The sequence below is a fragment of the Ranitomeya variabilis genome, chromosome 2 (assembly GCF_051348905.1).
Source record: "Ranitomeya variabilis isolate aRanVar5 chromosome 2, aRanVar5.hap1, whole genome shotgun sequence".
NCBI lineage: Eukaryota > Metazoa > Chordata > Amphibia > Anura > Dendrobatidae > Ranitomeya > Ranitomeya variabilis.
In genome coordinates, this window is record NC_135233.1 from 77,789,231 (window position 1) to 77,809,697 (window position 20,467).

Consider the following 20,467-nt stretch of genomic DNA (forward strand, 5'->3'; position numbering starts at 1 on the left):
GAAGAGGCGTCTAGGGAGAGTTAGGTACGCTCCACGGCTATTTCTAGTGTGTGTGATAGGAGTAGAGTTGCGGTCAGCAGAGTTCCCACTTCCCAGAGCTTGTTCCATTTACTAGTTTACTCATCAGGTCATTCCGGGTGCTGCTAACCACCAGGTCCATAACAGTACAGCTGGCCTACAAAGTGTTAATGCATCTCAAAAGAGGGATAATCGAAGCTCTGAACCCATTTTTTTTTCTTTGCAGTGTGTTTTGTCTCTCTTTTCCCCTTAATCTCTGGGTGGTTCAGGACTCAGGTGTAGATAAGGATATTCAAGGTCTGTCCTCTTGTGTGGATCATCTCACTGCAAGAGTACAAAGCATTTAAGATTATGTAGTTCAGAATCCGATGTTAGAGCCTAGAATTACAATTCCTGATTTGTTTTCTGGGGATAGATTTAAGTTTCTGAATTTCAAAAATAATTGTAAACTGTTTCTTGCTTTGAAACCCCGCTCCTCAGGTGACCCCATTCAGCAAGTAAAAATTATTATTTCTTTGTTGCGTGGCGACCCTCAAGACTGGGCATTCTCCCTTGCGCCAGGAGATCCTGCATTGCTTAATGTAGATGCGTTTTTTCTGGCGCTTGGATTGCTTTATGACGAACCGAATTCAGTGGATCAGGCAGAGAAAATCTTGCTAGCTTTGTGTCAGGGTCAGGATGAAGCAGAGATATATTGTCAGAAGTTTAGAAAATGGTCTGTGCTTACTCAATGGAATGAGTGTGCCCTGGCAGCAATTTTTAGAAAGGGTCTTTCCGAAGCCCTTAAGGATGTTATGGTGGGATTCCCCACGCCTGCTGGTCTGAATGAATCAATGTCCTTGGCCATCCAAATTGATCGGCGTTTGCGTGAGCGCAAAATTGTGCACCATTTGGCGGTGTCCTCTGAGCAGAGGCCTGAGCTTATGCAATGTGATAGAACTTTGACCAGAACTGAATGGCAAGAACACAGACGTCAGAATAGGCTGTGTTTTTACTGTGGTGACCCCACTCATGCTATCTCTGATTGTCCTAGGCGCACTAAGCGGTTCATTAGGTCTGTCACCATTGGTACTGTACAGCCTAAATTTCTTTTGTCTGTTACTCTGATTTGCTCTTTGTCATCCTACTCGGTTATGGCATTTGTGGATTCAGGCGCTGCCCTGAATTTGATGGACTTGGAGTTTGCCAGGCGCTGTGGTTTTTTCTTGGAGCCTTTGCAGTATCCTATTCCATTAAGGGGAATTGATGCCACGCCGTTGGCCAAGAATAAACCTCAGTACTGGACTCAGTTGACCATGTGCATGGCTCCTGCACATCAGGAAGATATTCGCTTTTTGGTGTTGCATAATTTGCATGATGTGGTCGTGTTGGGTTTGCCTTGGCTACAGGTTCATAATCCAGTATTGGATTGGAAATCAATGTCTGTCTCTAGGTGGGGTTGTCAAGGGGTACATGGCGATGTTCCGTTGGTGTCAATTTCTGCTTCCACTCCTGAAGTCCCTGAGTTTCTGTCGGATTACCAGGATGTATTTGATGAGCCCAAATCCAGTGTCCTACCCCCTCATAGGGATTGTGATTGTGCTATAAATTTGATTCCTGGTAGTAAGTTTCCTAAGGGCCGACTTTTCAATTTATCGGTGCCAGAGCATGCCGCTATGCGGAGTTATATAAAGGAGTCCTTGGAGAAAGGGCATATTCGCCCGTCTTCATCACCGTTGGGAGCAGGGTTCTTTTTTGTGGCCAAGAAGGATGGTTCTCTGGAGACCCTGTATAGATTACGGCCTTCTCAATAAGATCACGGTCAAATTTCAGTACCCTTTGCCTCTGCTGTCTGATTTGTTTGCTCGGATTAAGGGGGCTAGTTGGTTCACCAAGATAGATCTTCGAGGGGCGTATAACCTTGTGCGTATTAAACAGGGCGATGAATGGAAAACAGCATTTAATACGCCCGAGGGCCATTTTGAGTAGCTGGTAATGCCATTCGGGCTTTCAAATGCTCCATCTGTGTTTCAGTCCTTTATGCATGACATCTTCCGAAAGTATCTGGATAGATTCATGATTGTATATTTGGATGATATTTTGGTCTTTTCGGATGATTAGGAGTCTCATGTGAAACAGGTCAGAATGGTATTCCAGGTCCTTCGTGCTAATTCCTTGTTTGTGAATGGGTCTAAATGTCTCTTCGGAGTTCAGAAGGTTTCCTTTTTGGGCTTCATTTTTTCCCCTTCTACTATCGAGATGGACCCTGTTAAAGTTCAGGCCATTTATGATTGGACTCAACCTACATCTGTGAAGAGCCTCCAGAAATTCCTGGGCTTTGCTAATTTTTACCGTCGCTTCATCGCTAATTTTTCTAGTGTGGTTAAACCTTTGACTGATTTGACAAAGAAAGGTGCTGATGTGGTGAATTGGTCCTCTGCGGCCGTTGAGGCTTTTCAGGAGCTGAAACGTTGTTTTTCTTCGGCCCCTGTGTTGCGTCAGCCAGATGTTTCGCTCCCTTTTCAGGTCGAGGTTGATGCTTCTGAGATTGGAGCAGGGGCTGTTTTGTCTCAAAGAAGTTCTGATGGCTCTGTGATGAAGCCATGTGCCTTCTTTTCTAGAAAGTTTTCGCCTGCTGAGCGTAATTATGATGTTGGCAATCGGGAGCTGCTAGCTATGAAGTGGGCATTCGAGGAGTGGCGACATTGGCTTGAGGGAGCCAAGCACTGCGTGGTGGTCTTGACGGATCACAAAAATCTGACTTATCTCGAGTCTGCCAAGCGGTTGAATCCTAGACAGGCTCGATGGTCGCTGTTTTTCTCCCGTTTCGATTTTGTGGTCTCATACCTTCCAGGTTCTAAGAATGTGAAGGCGGATGCCCTTTCTAGGAGTTTTGTGCCTGATTCTCCGGGAGTCCCTGAGCCGGCTGGTATTCTCAAAGAGGGGGTAATTCTGTCTGCCATCTCCCCTGATTTGCGGCGGGTGCTGCTGGAGTTTCAGGCTGATAGACCTGACTGTTGTCCAGCGGAGAAACTGTTTGCCCCTGATAGATGGACTAGCAGAGTTATTTCTGAGATTCATTGCTCAGTGTTGGCTGGTCATCCTGGGATTTTTGGCACCAGAGATTTGGTGGCTAGGTCCTTTTGGTGGCCTTCCTTGTCTCGGGATGTGCATTCTTTTGTGCAGTCCTGTGGGACTTGTGCTCGGGCTAAGCCCTGCTGTTCTCGTGCCAGTGGGTTGCTTTTGCCCTTGCCAGTTCCGAAAAGGCCTTGGACGCATGTTTCCATGGATTTTATTTCAGATCTTCCCGTCTCTCAAAGGATGTCTGTCATCTGGGTGGTTTGTGATCGCTTTTCTAAGATGGTCCATTTGGTACCCTTGCCTAAATTACCTTCCTCCTCTGATTTGGTGCCATTATTTTTTCAACATGTGGTTCGTTTGCATGGCATTCCGGAGAACATTGTGTCGGACAGAGGTTCCCAGTTTGTCTCTAGGTTTTGGCGGTCCTTTTGTGCTAAGATGGCCATTGATTTGTCTTTTTCTTCGGCTTTCCATCCTCAAACAAATGGCCAAACCGAAAGAACCAACCAGACTTTGGAAACCTATCTGAGATGCTTTGTTTCTGCTGATCAGGATGATTGGGTGACCTTCTTGCCATTGGCTGAGTTCGCCCTTAATAATCGGGCTAGTTCGGCTACTTTGGTTTCGCCCTTTTTTTGCAATTCTGGGTTTCATCCTCGTTTTTCTTCGGGGCAGGTTGAGCCTTCTGACTGTCCTGGGGTGGATTCTGTGGTGGACAGGTTGCAGCAAATTTGGACTCACGTAGTGGACAATCTGACGTTGTCCCAGGAGAAGGCTCAACGTTTCGCTAACCGCCGTCGTTGTGTTGGTCCCCGACTTCGTGTTGGGGATTTGGTTTGGTTGTCTTCTCGTTATGTTCCTATGAAGGTTTCTTCTCCTAGGTTTAAGCCTCGTTTCATTGGTCCTTATAAGATATCTGAAATTCTCAACCCTGTCTCATTTCGTTTGGTCCTTCCAGCTTCTTTTGCCATCCATAATGTGTTCCATAGGTCGTTGTTGCGGAGGTACGTGGCGCCTATGGTTCCCTCCGTTGATCCTCCTGCCCCGGTGTTGGTTGAGGGGGAGTTGGAGTATGTGGTGGAAAAAATGTTGGATTCTCGTATTTCGAGACGGAAGCTTCAGTACCTGGTTAAGTGGAAGGGCTATGGTCAGGTGGATAATTCCTGGGTTGTTGCCTCCGATGTCCACGCTGCCGATTTAGTTCGTGCTTTTCATTTGGCTCGTCCTGATCGGCCTGGGGGCCCTGGTGAGGGTTCGGTGACCCCTCCTCAAGGGGGGGAGGTTACTGTTGTGAATTCCGTTCTCGGGCTCCCTCCTGTGGTCATGAATGGTACTTTGGTTAGTTCTGCTCTTGGACTCCCTCTGGTGGCTTTGAGCGGAACTGCTGGTCACTGAGGTTGGTTTTGTCAGCTGCTCTCGTTTATTGCTATGCTGGCTTCCCTATTTAACTCCACTTAGATCGTTACTTGATGCCAGCTGTCAATGTTTCAGTATTGGTTCAGATCTCTCTTGGACTTCTCTGAGGACCTGTCTACTCCAGCAGAAGCTAAATCTTTGCTAGTTCATTTGTTGTTACTGCTTCCTGAATATATTTCTTAGTACTGCTAATTTCTTGTCCAGCTTGCTATCATGATAATCCCTTGCTAGCTGGAAGCTCTGGGGTGCAGAGTGGCACCTCCACACCGTGAGTCGGTGTGGGGAGTCTTTTTGCTTACTCTGCGTGGTTTTTTGTAGTCTTTTGTGCTGACCGCATAGTTTCCTTTTCTATCCTCTGACTATTTAGTGAAGTCTGGCCTCCTTTGCTAAAACCTGTTTCATTCCTGTGTTTGTGACTTTCCTCTTAACTCACAGTCAATATATGTGGGGGGCTGCCTTTACCTTTGGGGAATTTCTCTGAGGCAAGGTTAGGCTTCTATTTCTATCTTTAGGGGTAGTTAGCTCTTAGGCTGTGAAGAGGCGTCTAGGGAGAGTTAGGTACGCTCCACGGCTATTTCTAGTGTGTGTGATAGGAGTAGAGTTGCGGTCAGCAGAGTTCCCACTTCCCAGAGCTTGTTCCGTTTACTAGTTTACTCATCAGGTCATTCCGGGTGCTCCTAACCACCAGGTCCATAACAGCACTTTGCACAAGGAGGAGCTGTATGGGAGAGTGATGCGAAAGAAGCCGTTTCTGCAAGCACGCCACAAACAGAGTCGGCTGAGGTATGCAAAAGCACATTTGGAGAAGCCAATTTCTTTTTGGAAGAAGGTCCTGTGGACTGATGAAACCAAGATTGAGTTGTTTGGTCATACAAAAAGGCGTTATGCATGGCGGCAAAAAAAACACAGCATTCCATGAAAATCACTTGCTAACCACAGTAAAATTTGGTGGAGGTTCCATCATGCTTTGGGGCTGTGTGGCCAATGCCGGCACCGGGAATCTTGTTAAAGTTGAGGGACGCACGGATTCCTCTCAGTATCAGCAGATTCTTGACAGTAATGTTCATGAATCAGTGACAAAGTTGAAGTTACGCAGGAGATGGATCTTTCAGCAAGAGAATGATCCAAAACACCGATCCAAATCTACTCAGGCATTCATGCAGAGGAACAATTACACTGTTCTGGAATGGCCATCCCAGTCCCCAGACCTGAATATCATTGAACATCTGTGGGATCATTTGAAGAGGGCTGTCCATGCTCAGCGACCATCAAACCTAACTGAACTGGAATTGTTTTGTAAAGAGGAATGGTCAAAAATACCTTCATCCAGGATCCAGGAACTCATTAAAAGCTACAGGAAGCGACTAGAGGCTGTTATTTTTGCAAAAGGAGGATCTACTAAATATTAATGTCACTTTTCTGGTGAGGTGCCCATACTTATGCACCTGTCAAATTTTGTTTGAATGCAGATTGCTCATTTTCTGTTCGTACAATAAACCTCATTTCAAGGAGAAACATTACTGTGTCCAACAGTTATTAGATATATGAAACTGAAATAGCTGTTGCAAAAAAAACAAATTTTTATAAAACATTAAGCTTAAGATTAATAGGGGTGCCCAAACTTTTTCATATAACTGTACTCATGTAGTTACATAAGTGAATGAAAAAAATATATATCAATATATGAGATGTTGTGAGAATATGAAAAGGTTCAGAAGGGCTGCCAAATTGCATCAAATGCCATCAGGTTGGTGTAGTGCCACAATCCATCTGATTTATTTATGCCAATTCTTTAAAGTATCTGTCCAGAGTAATGAGGAGGTGTAGAGAGGTGTGCTCTTCAATTATGGCTCATCTTTTGCTTTTGTTACTGTGGTCTCCGGTGGTTCCTTTTTTTCTATGAGATGTACCAGAACGGCCAGTGCAGTGTTAGGAAGTTAGGATCTACCTTTTCTGCTTTTTACGTAAGAAGGGTTTGTAGTCCATATAGTAATGACTGTCATTTTTGCCTTTGAAAAAGACACAAATTTTAGCTTCTCGAAACGCGTTATTGTGAGAAAAATATTCTCTGGGAGGAAGAAAACTGGCTCTCTAGTGCCACCTATTGGAAGTAGCTATGCTATAAGTCACCCTTTAATAAATTTTGCAACATCACTTTGAGATATCACTTTTTTTTTAATTGTTTACTCTTTATGCACTTATTCATTCATCATTTGTATTCTTGATCTCTTTTTCTCCTTTATATTGTTAGGCAGTACTTTTTTTTTAAGGCATGGATTGATTAAAGATTAATAAACAAAGTCATATTCAATTTCCAGTACCCCATGTATCTCCAGAAGCAGTGTCTACCCCATTCGGAAATCACAATGGCAAGAATAACACATCAAACAAATATCTGATGACTGGCTCTTATAGATACCTGACTGTTCAAGGAAAATAGAAAAAAATTGGAATCCGGCTCAACAGCACTGGATTTTCCTTTCCTTTTTATTTTTCAAAAGAAAATATGGTGCATACAAAAGAAAAATTGACATGGTCGACATGACCCAGTCGACGCGTTTCGACTGCATTAGGCAGTCTTACTCAGTAACTCTTCAACTGGGTCATGTCGACCATGTCAATTTATCTTTTGTATGCACCATATTTTCTTTTGAAAAAGAAAAAGAAAAGGAAAATCCAGTCCTGTTGAGTCGGATTCCAATTTTTTCTATTTTCCTTGATGTGAGGCCAGGGCCAGGCCGGAGTCTGGGCCCCAGGTGGATGAGCATAGAGTAACTGGGTGAGCTGGAATTGAGTTTCTATACCTGATTGTTGCAGTGGTGCTGTGACTTCCAAATGGGACAGACACTGCTTCCGGAGGCGGCACAGACCTGCTGAGTGATCAGCATTGGATCTGTGGGGTCTTTGGTAGGTGAGCATACCTCCTTATTATTATTTCTAATCAATCCATGTCTAACATTTTTTATTTTTTTTTTACTGTCGAGCAACCACTTTTTCTGACTTGAGTATGGGGTTATGTGAATGCACCCTGACAAAGTGGAGCTTGGATGAAGTAATGCCATTTGATTGTTGCATGTTTTTCAGTCCCATGCATCTGGCTATATTTTGGACCTGTACTATAGTTTTCTGTGGCCTTTGTGCCTTATTTTTGCACTATTGATCTAACTGATGTCGTTGATGTGTTTTTAGGCTGCTCTTTATGGATGTGGCTGCTGGGCTGAAAACACTGGAGTTCACAACCCTTATTCTACAGCTGTGAGTACTTCAGGTATTTACTGCTTCCATTCCATGATTACTTACTGCTACTTCTGCCGCTGAACGAGTAAATCAGAACATGTGTGTGCCACATCGGCATTCTCTTCCCAGCTGCGTTCTGGTGACAGTGCTGTTCCCAATGCAGCCTCTATACCATGTGTGTGTGACCGTGACGCCGGTATGAATCTTTCCTACTGTATGTCATCTTTAATGTACTGAAAAATCAATTCTCTAGATCAGATAAATGTTGCTACAAAAGTGTTATTAGTAAGAGCCACGTGCTAAAAAAAACCACATCCCGAGTGCTAAACATTTGTCGCCTGTGTGTAGAATAAGGCTGGAGACTTTCCTATTCTATACGGTTATACAACATACACAGGCGTAGAAAACTCTTTCTTACAAGGCATCTTAAATTCTTCATCTTTACCATTTTAATCTGGCGTGTTTTAGGTTCTGGATTGAGTATTTAATGATGAATTTTTGTATGTGTGATTTTTGTCTTTGAAAGAAATAAAAGCACTGCTAAACCACAACATACAAACTCTAAGGCCATGTTCATACTTTGCAGTTTTTACTGCGGATCCGCGGCGATTTTGATGCTGCGGGTCCGCAGCAGTTTCCATAGCGTTTACATTAACATGTAAACGCTATGGAAACCGCAAACCGCTGTGCACATGCTGCGGGAAAAACCGCGCAGAAACGCAGCGGTTTAAAACCCGCAGCATGTCACTTCTTTGTGCAGAATCGCTGCGATTCTGCACCCATAGAAATGCATTGATCCACTTACTTCCCGCATGGGGCTGTGCCCACGTTGCGGGAAGTAAGCGGTTAATGTGCGGGTGGTACCCGGGGTGGAGGAGAGGAGACTCTCCTCCAGGCCCTGGGAACCATAAATAGTGTAAAAAAAAAAAAAGAATAAAAATAAAAAATGATGCTATACTCACCTCTCAGCGCTGCCCGCGGCCGTCCGGTCAGAGTTGCTGTGCGAGCAGGACCTGTGGTGACGTCGCGGTCACATGACCGTGATGACGCCGCGGTCACATGACCGTGACGTCACGAAGGTCCTTCTCGGCACAGCAGCTTTGAAATCGGACCTCCGAGTGCAGCGCCGAGGAGATCCGGACATCGGAGGGTGAGTATAACCAATTTTTATTATTTTTATCATTACTATTGATGCTGCATATTGCTGCATATGCAGCATCAATAGTACAGGAGTAATCCCGCAGCGGAAACCGCGGAACAAACCGCGATAAATCTGCAGGGATAACCGCAGCGGTTATCCCTGCAGATTTATCAATTCCGCTGCGGGATAAACCCGCAGAGGACGCCGCGAAGTGTGAACCCGGAAACGGTTCTGTGACACTTTACAGGATTGCAAAACAAGTCCAGAGTGAGATTTTGGTAGAGAATAGTTATTCATTTTCTCTGCTATATATGGCATATGTGAGAATGTACAGTATATGGCCGGGATCACACACATTGAGATATGGCCGAGTCTCGCAGGTTAAAGCCAAGCTCTGGCATCGGCACTCCAGAGCGGAGCGTGCGGCCGCATAGCAATACATGGAGCCGGTGCCAGAGCTTGTTTTTAACCTGCGAGACTCGGCTGTATCTCGCTGTAGTGTGACTCCAGCTTATTACTAACTTTTGGGGTCCGTGAGGACTGGAGTTTGGGAAACACTGAGCTAACTAAATCTCAGTCTCGAAGAAGAGAGCACAAGAAATATTGTGACTATCCCATGCACCTCCATACCAGTAACCATTGTTTTTGTTTTTTAATTTAAAAAAAACACAACTCATTTTAAGAATTACAGGTTTTTTTTCAAAACCTGGGATTTTCACATGATCATGTGTTCGGAAGAGGGGAGCAAATAAAGAATTTCTCAAATTGCATAGTGTCCATTGAAAGGAATAGTGTCTTAATTGGTTATCGCTGCACATTTCTCTAGAGTTGTGTTCCCGTATAGCTAGCCATCCATTGTTATTCCCTATGATGTAGTTGTAAACTGCAAAGAAAAACTGAGAACTATACTGATCTCATAATTTTCGGTGGATCATTACCATCAACCGGCGCATCATTTTTTATTTTTTTTCACTGGTACCAAAGCCTATTTAAAAGAGCAAAACAAAACATTGCTTGCAGCACTTTTTGATTTAGTTTTAGACAGCAGACCCCCGCACAAAATGTGTCAACTTCCCGCTCGCTCTGGCATAAAAGTACTGATAGGGGTGGGCACAACTGATATTTGGGAACTAAGCCTAGAATCTTGGAAAATCTTACAATTCTGCCTTAGTCAGTATTTTAAGATGCCAACTTAAAGGAATTTTAATATGTTTCTTTCTAATTAGTGTTGTACTTCCATTGATATAGAAGATAACTGTGCAATATAAAACTAGCCCTGACTCCATTTCGTGCTCTGTACAACGGCCAACTGGATGCTAGACAAAACTCAAAGGGTAGGATTTGTAGCTTTTGGTTTTGGACAGTTGGTTTGTTATTATATGTGAACCAATAATTGGCCAATTAGTGGAAATCCTATCAATGAATCCAGATCTGAGAATTTTTGCCTTTTGAAGTCTTTTTTTGTTAGGGTTGCTTGACTATTATGAAAGTAGAAAGACAGTGATGAAACACAGAGCCTTCTTAGATGTTATTGTTATTTTATGCGATTCCAGTTTAATACTTGACACAAACTAGTGATTTAATAAAGGCGTATTTATTGTTTTAATGCTGAAGAACGGCTCATTTATTATTTAAGAAGTAATCTTGATCAAGAACACAGGAGTGTAGCGAGCTGGATGCAAGCTTAAATCCAGAGCTATGATTGTGTGGCTTAGCCATCTGCTTGCTAAAGGCAAAGTATATTGGTTTGTGGTACTAAATTAGTGATTTTTCCGTGTGAGTCCTTTTAATTCATATGCGGTAGTGATTTCTTGAGGATGTGGGTACGGTCTTCAAATTAAGTCATCCAGCTTCAAATTGCAGGGGATTTCGATATATAATTAAGAGATGGTTGATGAAAACCTCCCACAATGGAAGTGAGTATTGGTTCTTGTGTGTTTTCACCATCAATTCTGAGCTGCTTGTAGGATTATACTACAATGACAGGCAATGTAAAAAAAATTTCACTTTTACAATATTATTTAGTTATTTTTATTTTATTTGTTAAAAAAAAAAAAGCAAGAGCTCCAAACACACGAATCCCCGTCTATTGAGAAACTTTTTTGGATTGCGTTATTGACTTGCTTCCTATGCTGTATGTCTTATTGTTCCAGCCTTCTACCTATTTCTGTAAAAAATATCCTGTCATCAACATTTTATACCCCAATGTATGTTAATGCTCACTAAATCCTTACCTTTCTTGTAGAAATCGGTTTTGCTGTTGTACAGAAATTCATAGTTGAAATTGCATGCTGATAGATGCAAGTGCACCAGGGTGGGACATTGCACTTGCAGCTCTCTTGCCCTCTCTCCCTATTCCCCGCCGGCTGCCTGCCTCCTGTCTCTGGCTCCTGTTTCATTAACCTGTCATTCAATAAAAAACCTACCGTATATACTCGAGTATAAGCCGACCCGAGTATAAGCCGACCCCCCTAATTTTGCCACAAAAAACTGGGAAAACTTATTGACTCGAGTATAAGCCTAGGGTGGAAAATGCAGCAGCTACCGGTGAATTTCAAAAATAAAAATAGATGCTCCATACCATTCATTATTGCCCCATAGATGCTCCATATAAAGCTGTGCCATATATAATGCTCCATACCATTGATTATTGCCCCATATATTATCCATATATAGCTGTGCCATATAGAATGCTCTGCACCGTTCATTATGGCCCCATAGATGCTCCATATAAAGCTGTGCCCCATATACAATGCTCTGCACCGTTCATTATGGTCCTATAGATGCTCCTTATAAAGCTGTGCCCTATATGCTCTGCACCGTTCAATTTGGCCCCATAGATGCTCATTATAAAGCTGTGCCCCATATGGAATGCTCTGCAGCGTTCAGTTTGGCCCCATAGATGCTCCACATAAAGCTGTGCCATATATAACGCTGCTGCTGCTGCAATAAAAAAAAAAAAACACATACTCGCCTCTCTTGCTTGCAGCTCCCCAGCGTCCGGTCCCGGCGTCTCTCCGCACTGACTGATCAGGCAGAGGGCGGCGCGCACACTATATGCGTCATCGCGCCCTCTGACCTGCACAGTCAGAGCGGAGAGACGCCGGGAAGACAGAGCGGCGCCCGGCCTGTGGAACGTGGACAGGTAAATATGCGATACTTACCTGCTCCCGGTGTCCCGCTCCTTCCCCCGGACAGCTGGTCTCCGGGTGCCGCAGCCTCTTCTTCTATCAGCGGTCACCGGCACCGCTGATTAGAGAAATGAATATTCATTTCTCTAATGAGCGGTCCCACGTGACCGCTGTACAGGGGAAGAGCTGCGGCACCCGAAGACAGTGTGACGGGCAGGGGGAGCGTCAGGATCGCCGGGACTAGGTAAGTATGCCTCAGCGCCCTCTCCCCCTCACCCGCCGACCCTGCCACAGACCGTGACTTGAGTATAAGCCGAGAGGGGCACTTTCAGCCCAAAAATTTGGGCTGAAAATCTCGGCTTATACTCGAGTATATACGGTACTCAATGGCAAACAACACACATCCAAGGCAAGTAGGACAGAAAAACATGAAGATAAGTCCCTGCACATCCCCCCTTCCTTGCTGAGTTCCTTTTTAAATCTTTTTATCATGCTCAACTTCCCATTTATTAATTTTTGTATTCTTTTTTTTTTTTTTGGGGGGGGGGGGGGGGGGTGCCATCTTTGTAGCTTTTTGGAACCGGAAGAATGTTTCGTGTGAAGAATGCCTATTCAAGATGTTAGAAAATGAAAAGTTACACCCAGTACAGTAAACCCCCTTATAAATAAGTCTGTGTGAAATAGCTCCAATTTGTAATTATCAACAAAATAATCAAAGCTTAATTGCTAAATTAGTAAAATATTTTCACAAACATATATGCATTTTTTTGTAGTCATTGACGGATTTTTTTTTTTTATGTGTATTTTATGATAGCGGGTAGACCAAGCATTTAAAGCTAGTGAATAAATCAAGAGAATAGAGCCGTCTGCCTTCTTTGCTCATAAAGGACTATGGTATGTTATTTCAGTGAAACACAAATATTGTTGTAATATATTCCCAAACTCTAGGTGGGACTTTCAAGTTCTTACGGGAATCATTTATTTTTATGGGGGTAGCATCAGCTTCTTAACACTGCAAATTCTTTAAATTTAAACACAATTTTCCCTTTGAAGTTTTGTTTGTTTATTCTGTGAAATATTGAAATGTGTGAAGAGACCAATTGAGTGATTAGTTTCCGCTTCTTTTAATTATTTGTTATAAGTAAGGTGTTAACAGCTAAAAAAAAGTGTCTATCGCATGCGCAGGCAATTGTTTGCTGCTTTTTGCTTTTACTTTTTTTATTTTATTTTATTTTTTTAACTTTAATACTTTAATTGTGGTAATAACTGTACTGACTTGAAAGGTGCCAGATTACAAAATATTTTAATTAGAACGAAGGGCATAGAAAAAGTATTGAAAGCTCACAAATAAATTATAGAGACTTTATAATGAAAACCTAAAATAAAAATGGAACATACTTCCTACTATAGGTTATTGTTTTAATTAATTTGATGAGTCTAATTGGTTATCTTCTAGTCGCTCGTGCATATATTATTCCTGGGCTATGAACAAGTTTCCTTCAGAGACACAATATCTGTCCATCAAGAATGAGCAGGCAACCTAACCATAACTTAGTTCAATCTTCTCTAAATAAAGTATCCATAGTCTGTTTTTTTGTTTTTTGTTTTTTTAAATTGACTCCTTATTTTCAATTATTTGTCTTTAATTTTCTAATTTGTTTATCATGATTTTTTTTTAATTTGGTCAAGTGTTTACATGCACAGAAAGTATTTGGCAACTTAGATCTATATAAACAATATTTCCTGATCGATTTTTTTAACCCCTTAAGCCCCGAGGGTGGTTTGCACGTTATGGACCGGGCCAATTTTTACAATTCTGACCACTGTCCCTTTATGAGGTTATAACTCTGGAACGCTTCAACGGATCTTGGCGATTCTGACATTGTTTTCTCGTGACATATTGTACTTCATGTTAGTGGTAAAATTTATTCGATATAACTTGCGTTTATTTGTGAAAAAAACGAATATTTGGCGAAAATTTTGAAAATTTCGCAATTTTCCAACTTTGAATTATTATGCCCTTAAATCACAGACATATGTCATGCAAAATACTTAATAAGTAACATTTCCCACATGTCTACTTTACATCAGCACAATTTTGGAACCAAAATTTTTTTTTGTGACGGAGTTATAAGGGTTAAAAGTTGACCAGCAATTTCTCATTTTTACAACACCATTTTTTTTTAGGGACCACATCTCATTTGAAGTCACTTTGAGGTGTCTATATGATAGAAAATACCCAAGTGTGACACCATTCTAAAAACTGCACCCCTCAAGGTACTCAAAACCACTCTGAAGAAGTTTATTAACCCTTCAGGTGTTTCACAGGAATTTTTGGAATGTTTAAATAAAAATGAACATTTAACTTTTTTTCACACAAAATTTATTTCAGATCCAATTTGTTTTATTTTACCAAGGGTAACAGGAGAAAATAGACCCCAAAAGTTGTTGTACAATTTGTCCTGAGTACGCTGATACCCCATATGTGGGGGTAACCCACTGTTTGGGCACATGGCAGAGCTCGGAAGGAAAGGAGCGCCATTTGACTTTTCAATGCAAAATTGACTGGAATTGAGATGGGACGCATGTTGCATTTGGAGAGCCCCTAATGTGCCTAAACATTGAAACCCCCCACAAGTGACACCATTTTGGAAAGTAGACCCCCTAAGGAACTTATCTAGATGTGTGGTGAGCACTTTGACCCAACAAGTGCTTCACAGAAGTTTATAATGCGGAGCCGTAAAAATAAAAAATCATATTTTTTCACAAAAATGATCTTTTCGCCCCCAATTTTTTATTTTCCCAAGGGTAGGAGAAGAAATTGGACCCCAAAAATTGTTGTGCAATTTGTCCTGAGTACGCTGATACCCCATATGTGGGTGTAAACCATTGTTTGGGCGCAGGGCAGAGCTCGGAAGGGAAGGAGCGCCATTTGACTTTTCAATGCAAAATTGACTGGAATTGAGATGGGACGCCATGTTGCGTTTGGAGAGCCCCTGATGTGCCTAAACATTGAAACCCCCCACAAGTGACACCATTTTGGAAAGTAGACCCCCTAAGGAACTTATCTAGATGTGTGTTGAGCACTTTGACCCAACAAGGGCTTCACAGAAGTTTATAATGCAGAGCCGTAAAAATAAAAAAATCATATTTTTTCACAAAAATGATCTTTTCGCCCCCATTTTTTTATTTCCCCAAGGGTAAGATTAGAAATTAGACCACAAAAGTTGTTGTGCAATTTGTCCTGAGTACGACGATGCCCCATATGTGGGGGTAAACCACTGTTTGGGCGCATAGCAGAGCTCGGAAGGGAAGGAGCGCTATTTTACTTTTCAATGCAAAATTGACTGGAATTAAGATGGGATGCCATGTTGCGTTTGGAGAGCCCCTGATGTGCCTAAACATTAAAAACCCCCACAAGTGACACCATTTTGGAAAGTAGACGCCATAAGGAACTTATCTAGATGTGTTTTTAGAGCTTTGAACCCCCAAGTGTTTCACTACAGTTTATAATGCAGAGCCGTGAAAATAAAAATTCTTTTTTTTTTCACAAAAATGATTTTTTAGCCCCCAGTTTTGTATTTTCACAAGGGTATCAGGATAAATTGGACCCCAAAAGTTGTTGTCCAATTTATCCTGAGTACGCTGATACCCAATATGTGGGGGGGAACCACTGTTTGGGCGCATGACAGAGCTCGGAAGGGAAGGAGCGCCATTTGGAATGCAGACTTAAATGGATTGGTCTGCAGGCGTCACGTTGCATTTGCAGAGCCCCTGATGTACCCAAACAGTACAAACCCCCCACAAGTGACCCCATATTGGAAACTAGACCCCCCAAGGAACTTATCTAGATGTGTTGTGAGAACTTTGAACCCCCAAGTGTTTCACTACAGTTTATAACGCAGAGCCGTGAAAATAAAAATTCTTTTTTTTTTTCACAAAAATGATTTTTTAGCCCCCAGTTTTGTATTTTCACAAGGGTAGCAGGAGAAATTGGACCCCAAAAGTTGTTGTCCAATTTGTCCTGAGTACGCTGATACCCAATATGTGGGGGGGAACCACTGTTTGGGCGCATGACAGAGCTCGGAAGGGAAGTAGCGCCATTTGGAATGCAGACTTAAATGGATTGGTCTGCAGGCGTCACGTTGCATTTGCAGAGCCCCTGATGTACCCAAACAGTACAAACCCCCCACAAGTGACCCCATATTGGAAACTAGACCCCCCAAGGAACTTATCTAGATGTGTTGTGAGAACTTTGAACCCCCAAGTGTTTCACTACAGTTTATAACGCAGAGCCGTGAAAATAAAAATTCTTTTTTTTTTCACAAAAATGATTTTTTAGCCCCCAGTTTTGTATTTTCACAAGGGTAGCAGGAGAAATTGGACCCCAAAAGTTGTTGTCCAGTTTGTCCTGAGTACGCCGATACCCCATATGTTGGGGTAAACCCCTGTTTGGGCACACGGGAGAGCTCTGAAGGGAAGGAGCACTGTTTTCCTTTTTCAACGCAGAATTGGCTGGAATTGAGATCGGATGCCATGTCCCGTTTGGAGAGCCCCTGATGTGCCTAAACAGTGGAAACCCCCCAATTATAACTGATACCCTAATCCAAACACACCCCTTACTCTAATCCCAACAGTAACCCTAACCACACCCCTAACCCAGACACACCCAACCCTATTCCCAACCGTAAATGTAATCCAAACCCTAACCCTAGCCCCAACCCTAACTGTAGCCCCAACCCTAACCCTAATGGGAAAATGGAAATAAATACATTTTTTTTAATTTTTTTATTTTTCCCTAACTAAGGGGGTGATAAAGGGGGGTTTGATTTACTTTTATAGCGGGTTTTTTAGCGGATTTTTATGATTGGCAGCCGTCACACACTGAAAGACGCTTTTTATTGCAAAAAATATTTTTTGCGTTACCACATTTTGAGAGCTATAATTTTTCCATATTTAAGTACACAGAGTCACATGAGGTCTTGTTTTTTGCGGGACGAGTTGACGTTTTTGTTGGTAACATTTTCAGACACGTGACATTTTTTGATCGCTTTTTATTCCGATTTTTGTGAGGCAGAGTGATCAAAAACCAGCTATTCATGAATTTCTTTTGGGGGAGGCGTTTATACCGTTCCACGTTTGGTAAAATTGATAAAGCAGTTTTATTCGTCGGGTCAGTACGATTACAGCGATATCTCATTTATATCATTTTTTTATGTTTTGGCGCTTTTATACGATAAAAACTATTTTATAGAAAAAATTATTATTTTGGTATCGCTTTATTCTGAGGACTATAACTTTTTTATTTTTTTGCTGATGATGCTGTATGGCGGCTTGTTTTTTGTGGGACAAGATGACGTTTGCAGCGGTACCATGGTTATTTATATCTGTCTTTTTGATCGCGTGTTGTTCCACTTTTTTGTTCGGCGGTATGGTAATAAAGCGTTGTTTTTTGCCTCGTTTTTTTTTTTTTTTTCTTACGGTGTTTACTGAAGGGCTTAACTAGTGGGGCAGTTTTATAGGTCGGGTCGTTACGGACGCGGCAATACTAAATATGTGTACTTTTATTGTTTTTTTTATTTTATTTAGATAAAGAAATGTATTTATGGGAATAATATATATATATTTTTTTCATTATTTTGGAATATTTTTTTTTTATTTTTTTTTACACATTTGGAAATTTTTTTTTTTACTTTTTTACTCTGCCCCAGGGGGGGACAATACAGATCGGTGATCTGTCAGTTTGCATAGCACTCTGACAGATCACCGATCTGAGGAAAGTGCAGGCTGCTTCACAGTGCCTGCTCTGAGCAGGCTTCTGTGAAGCCACCTCCCTCCCTGCAGGACCCGGATCCGCGGCCATCTTGGATCCGGGTCTGGGGCCTGCAGGGAGGGAGGTAAGACCCTCGCAGCAACGCGATCACATCGCGTTGCTGCGGGGGGCTCGGTGAAGCCCGCAGGGAGCCCCCTCCCTGCGCGATGCTTCCCTGCACCGCCGGCACATCGCGATCATGTTTGATCGCGGTGTGCCGGGGGTTAATGTGCCGGGGGCGGTCCGTGACCGCTCCTGGCACATAGTGCCGGATGTCAGCTGCGATAGGCAGCTGACACCCGGCCGCGATCGGCCGCGCTCCCCCCGTGAGCGCGGCCGATCGCGTATGACGTACTATCCCGTCACCAGGAATTAAGTCCCAGGTCACCTTGACGGGATAGTACGTCAAACGGGATTAAGGGGTTAAAATAAGTGTATCTATTTACATGCTCACACTGAATATAGACATTAATGGTTCATTTTGTCAACAGTTTTTTTTTTCTTTTGCTCTCATCTCATTTGACCCCTGGCAATTTACAGATAAAACAAGGATTGTGAAAGTTTAGAGCGATTTGGGGTTTGCGAGCCATCAAGTTTTATCCATTGTTTTCTGATATTGTATTGCTTGTTTTATATTTCTGCCCTGAGTTCATTATATGTACAGCTTTGGTGAAAAAAAAAAAAATACAAAATCAATTTGTTTTAGCGTGTAATAATTACAATGGATTACGGTAATAAAAAAAAAATTTCAACACTGGACAATTGAAAAATTACTTTATTAACCCCTTTATTTGAGGTTTCACCATTTAAAGCCACCCTTCACCCTGAGATTAAAGTGACCATACATTACCTGGTGCCCTCCAGCTGCCTGCCTCTTCTCAGTTTTGCCTTCTGTTCCTCTTGCTGCTAAGTTGGCCATCGCAGTGGCATGATGAATGCAGTGCCAAGTCTAAATGGCGCCTCTCCTGCCTTGCCGACACTACAGCACAGGAAAGCCAGGAGAGTAGTGATTTAGAATTAACAGTGCACTCCCAATGCCACTTGGGAAGGGTTGTCATCTTCGAAACGGGAGAAATGGTATATCGAACTGAGCAGAGGATGCAGCAGTAGGAAAGTAGAGGATGCTAGCTAGGGTGACTATACCTGAGTGTTTGTGTGGAGGGTCGCTTTAACCCCTTCATGACCCAGCCTATTTTGACCTTAATGACCTGGCCGTTTTTTGCAACTCTGACCAGTGTCCCTTTATGAGGTAATAACTCAGGAACGCTTCAACGGATCCTAGCGGTTCTGAGATTATTTTTTCGTGACATATTGGGCTTCATGTTAGTGGTAAATTTAGGTCGATAACACAGGTCAACAAAAAAAAAAATTTTTTTCTGGTGTCCAAAATATTTTAATGAATTTGGGGTATTTTTGGGGTGCTGATTCTGAATATACTATCAGTTTTGCCAGATTGGCTCAAGTTTTTGAGATTTTTGGTATCTTATTTATAGCACTTGTTGGTAAATGCGACGCATCATCTCATTAATTTCTTTGGATTAGTACTTGAACTGAGCAGTTCTCAATATAGTTTTGTGTTAATTAGTGTTCTAAAAGTTTGTTCATAGCTTGATTTTTGCACTAACTTTATGTTGTTGTCTGTTTTCCAGTGAAAAGCATGAACTCATCAAGAAGAAGTTGTCTTAACGATCCAGACTCATTCTGTTACATTTGTGGTGAATACACACTGCCAAAACATAGAAGAAACATAACAGACTTCGTAAAAAAAGTGTATTTTGCCTATTTTGGGGTTATGCTTGGGGACCAAGACAAGTTTTGGGCACCACACATAGTGTGCAAAGCATGTATCGAATTATTACGAAAATGGAGCAAAGGACAAAGAAAAAGCTTCAAATTTGGTGTTCCAATGGTGTGGAGAGAGCCAAAAAATCATCATGATGACTGTTATTTCTGTGCAGTGCAAGTGCAAGGATTCAATAAGCATAAGAAACGAAAATGGGAGTAACATGGAATCTGCAAGAAGGCCTGTCCCTCATTGTGAAGATGTGCCTGTACCTGTGTTTACCATAAATAACAGTCATCATGATGATTTTTTGGCTCTCTCCACACCATTGGAACACCAAATTTGAAGCTTTTTCTTTGTCCTTTGCTCCATTTTCGTAATAATTTGATACATGCTTTGCACACTATGTCTGGTGCCCAAAACTTGTCTTGGTCCCCAAGCATAACCCCAAAATAGGCAAAATACACTTTTTTTTACGAAGTCTGTTATGTTTCTTCTATGTTTTGGCAGTGTGTATTCACCACAAATGTAACAGAATGAGTCTGGATCGTTAAGACAACTTCTTCTTGATGAGTTCATGCTTTTCACTGGAAAACAGACAACAACATAAAGTTAGTGCAAAAATCAAGCTATGAACAAACTTTTAGAACACTAATTAACACAAAACTATATTGAGAACTGCTCAGTTCAAGTACTAATCCAAAGAAATTAATGAGATGATGCGTCGCATTTACCAACAAGTGCTATAAATAAGATACCAAAAATCTCAAAAACTTGAGCCAATCTGGCAAAACTGATGACATATTCAGAATCAGCACCCCAAAAATACCCTAAATTCGATGAAATATCTTTGGCACCAAAAATGCTGT

General features: G+C 42.1%; 1 protein-coding gene across 4 annotated transcripts in view; it reads left to right on the forward strand.

Annotated features, from left to right (window-relative positions):
* The window catches only part of TASP1 (taspase 1), a 224,660-nt gene that overhangs the window by 129,767 nt on the left and 74,426 nt on the right, over positions 1–20,467 (forward strand). For all 4 annotated transcript variants that reach the window (XM_077282571.1, XM_077282568.1, XM_077282569.1 and 1 more), the window contains one exon: positions 7,684–7,762. In XM_077282571.1, coding sequence (XP_077138686.1) covers positions 7,684–7,762 — 79 coding nt within the window. The remainder of the gene's footprint in view (positions 1–7,683; positions 7,763–20,467) is intronic.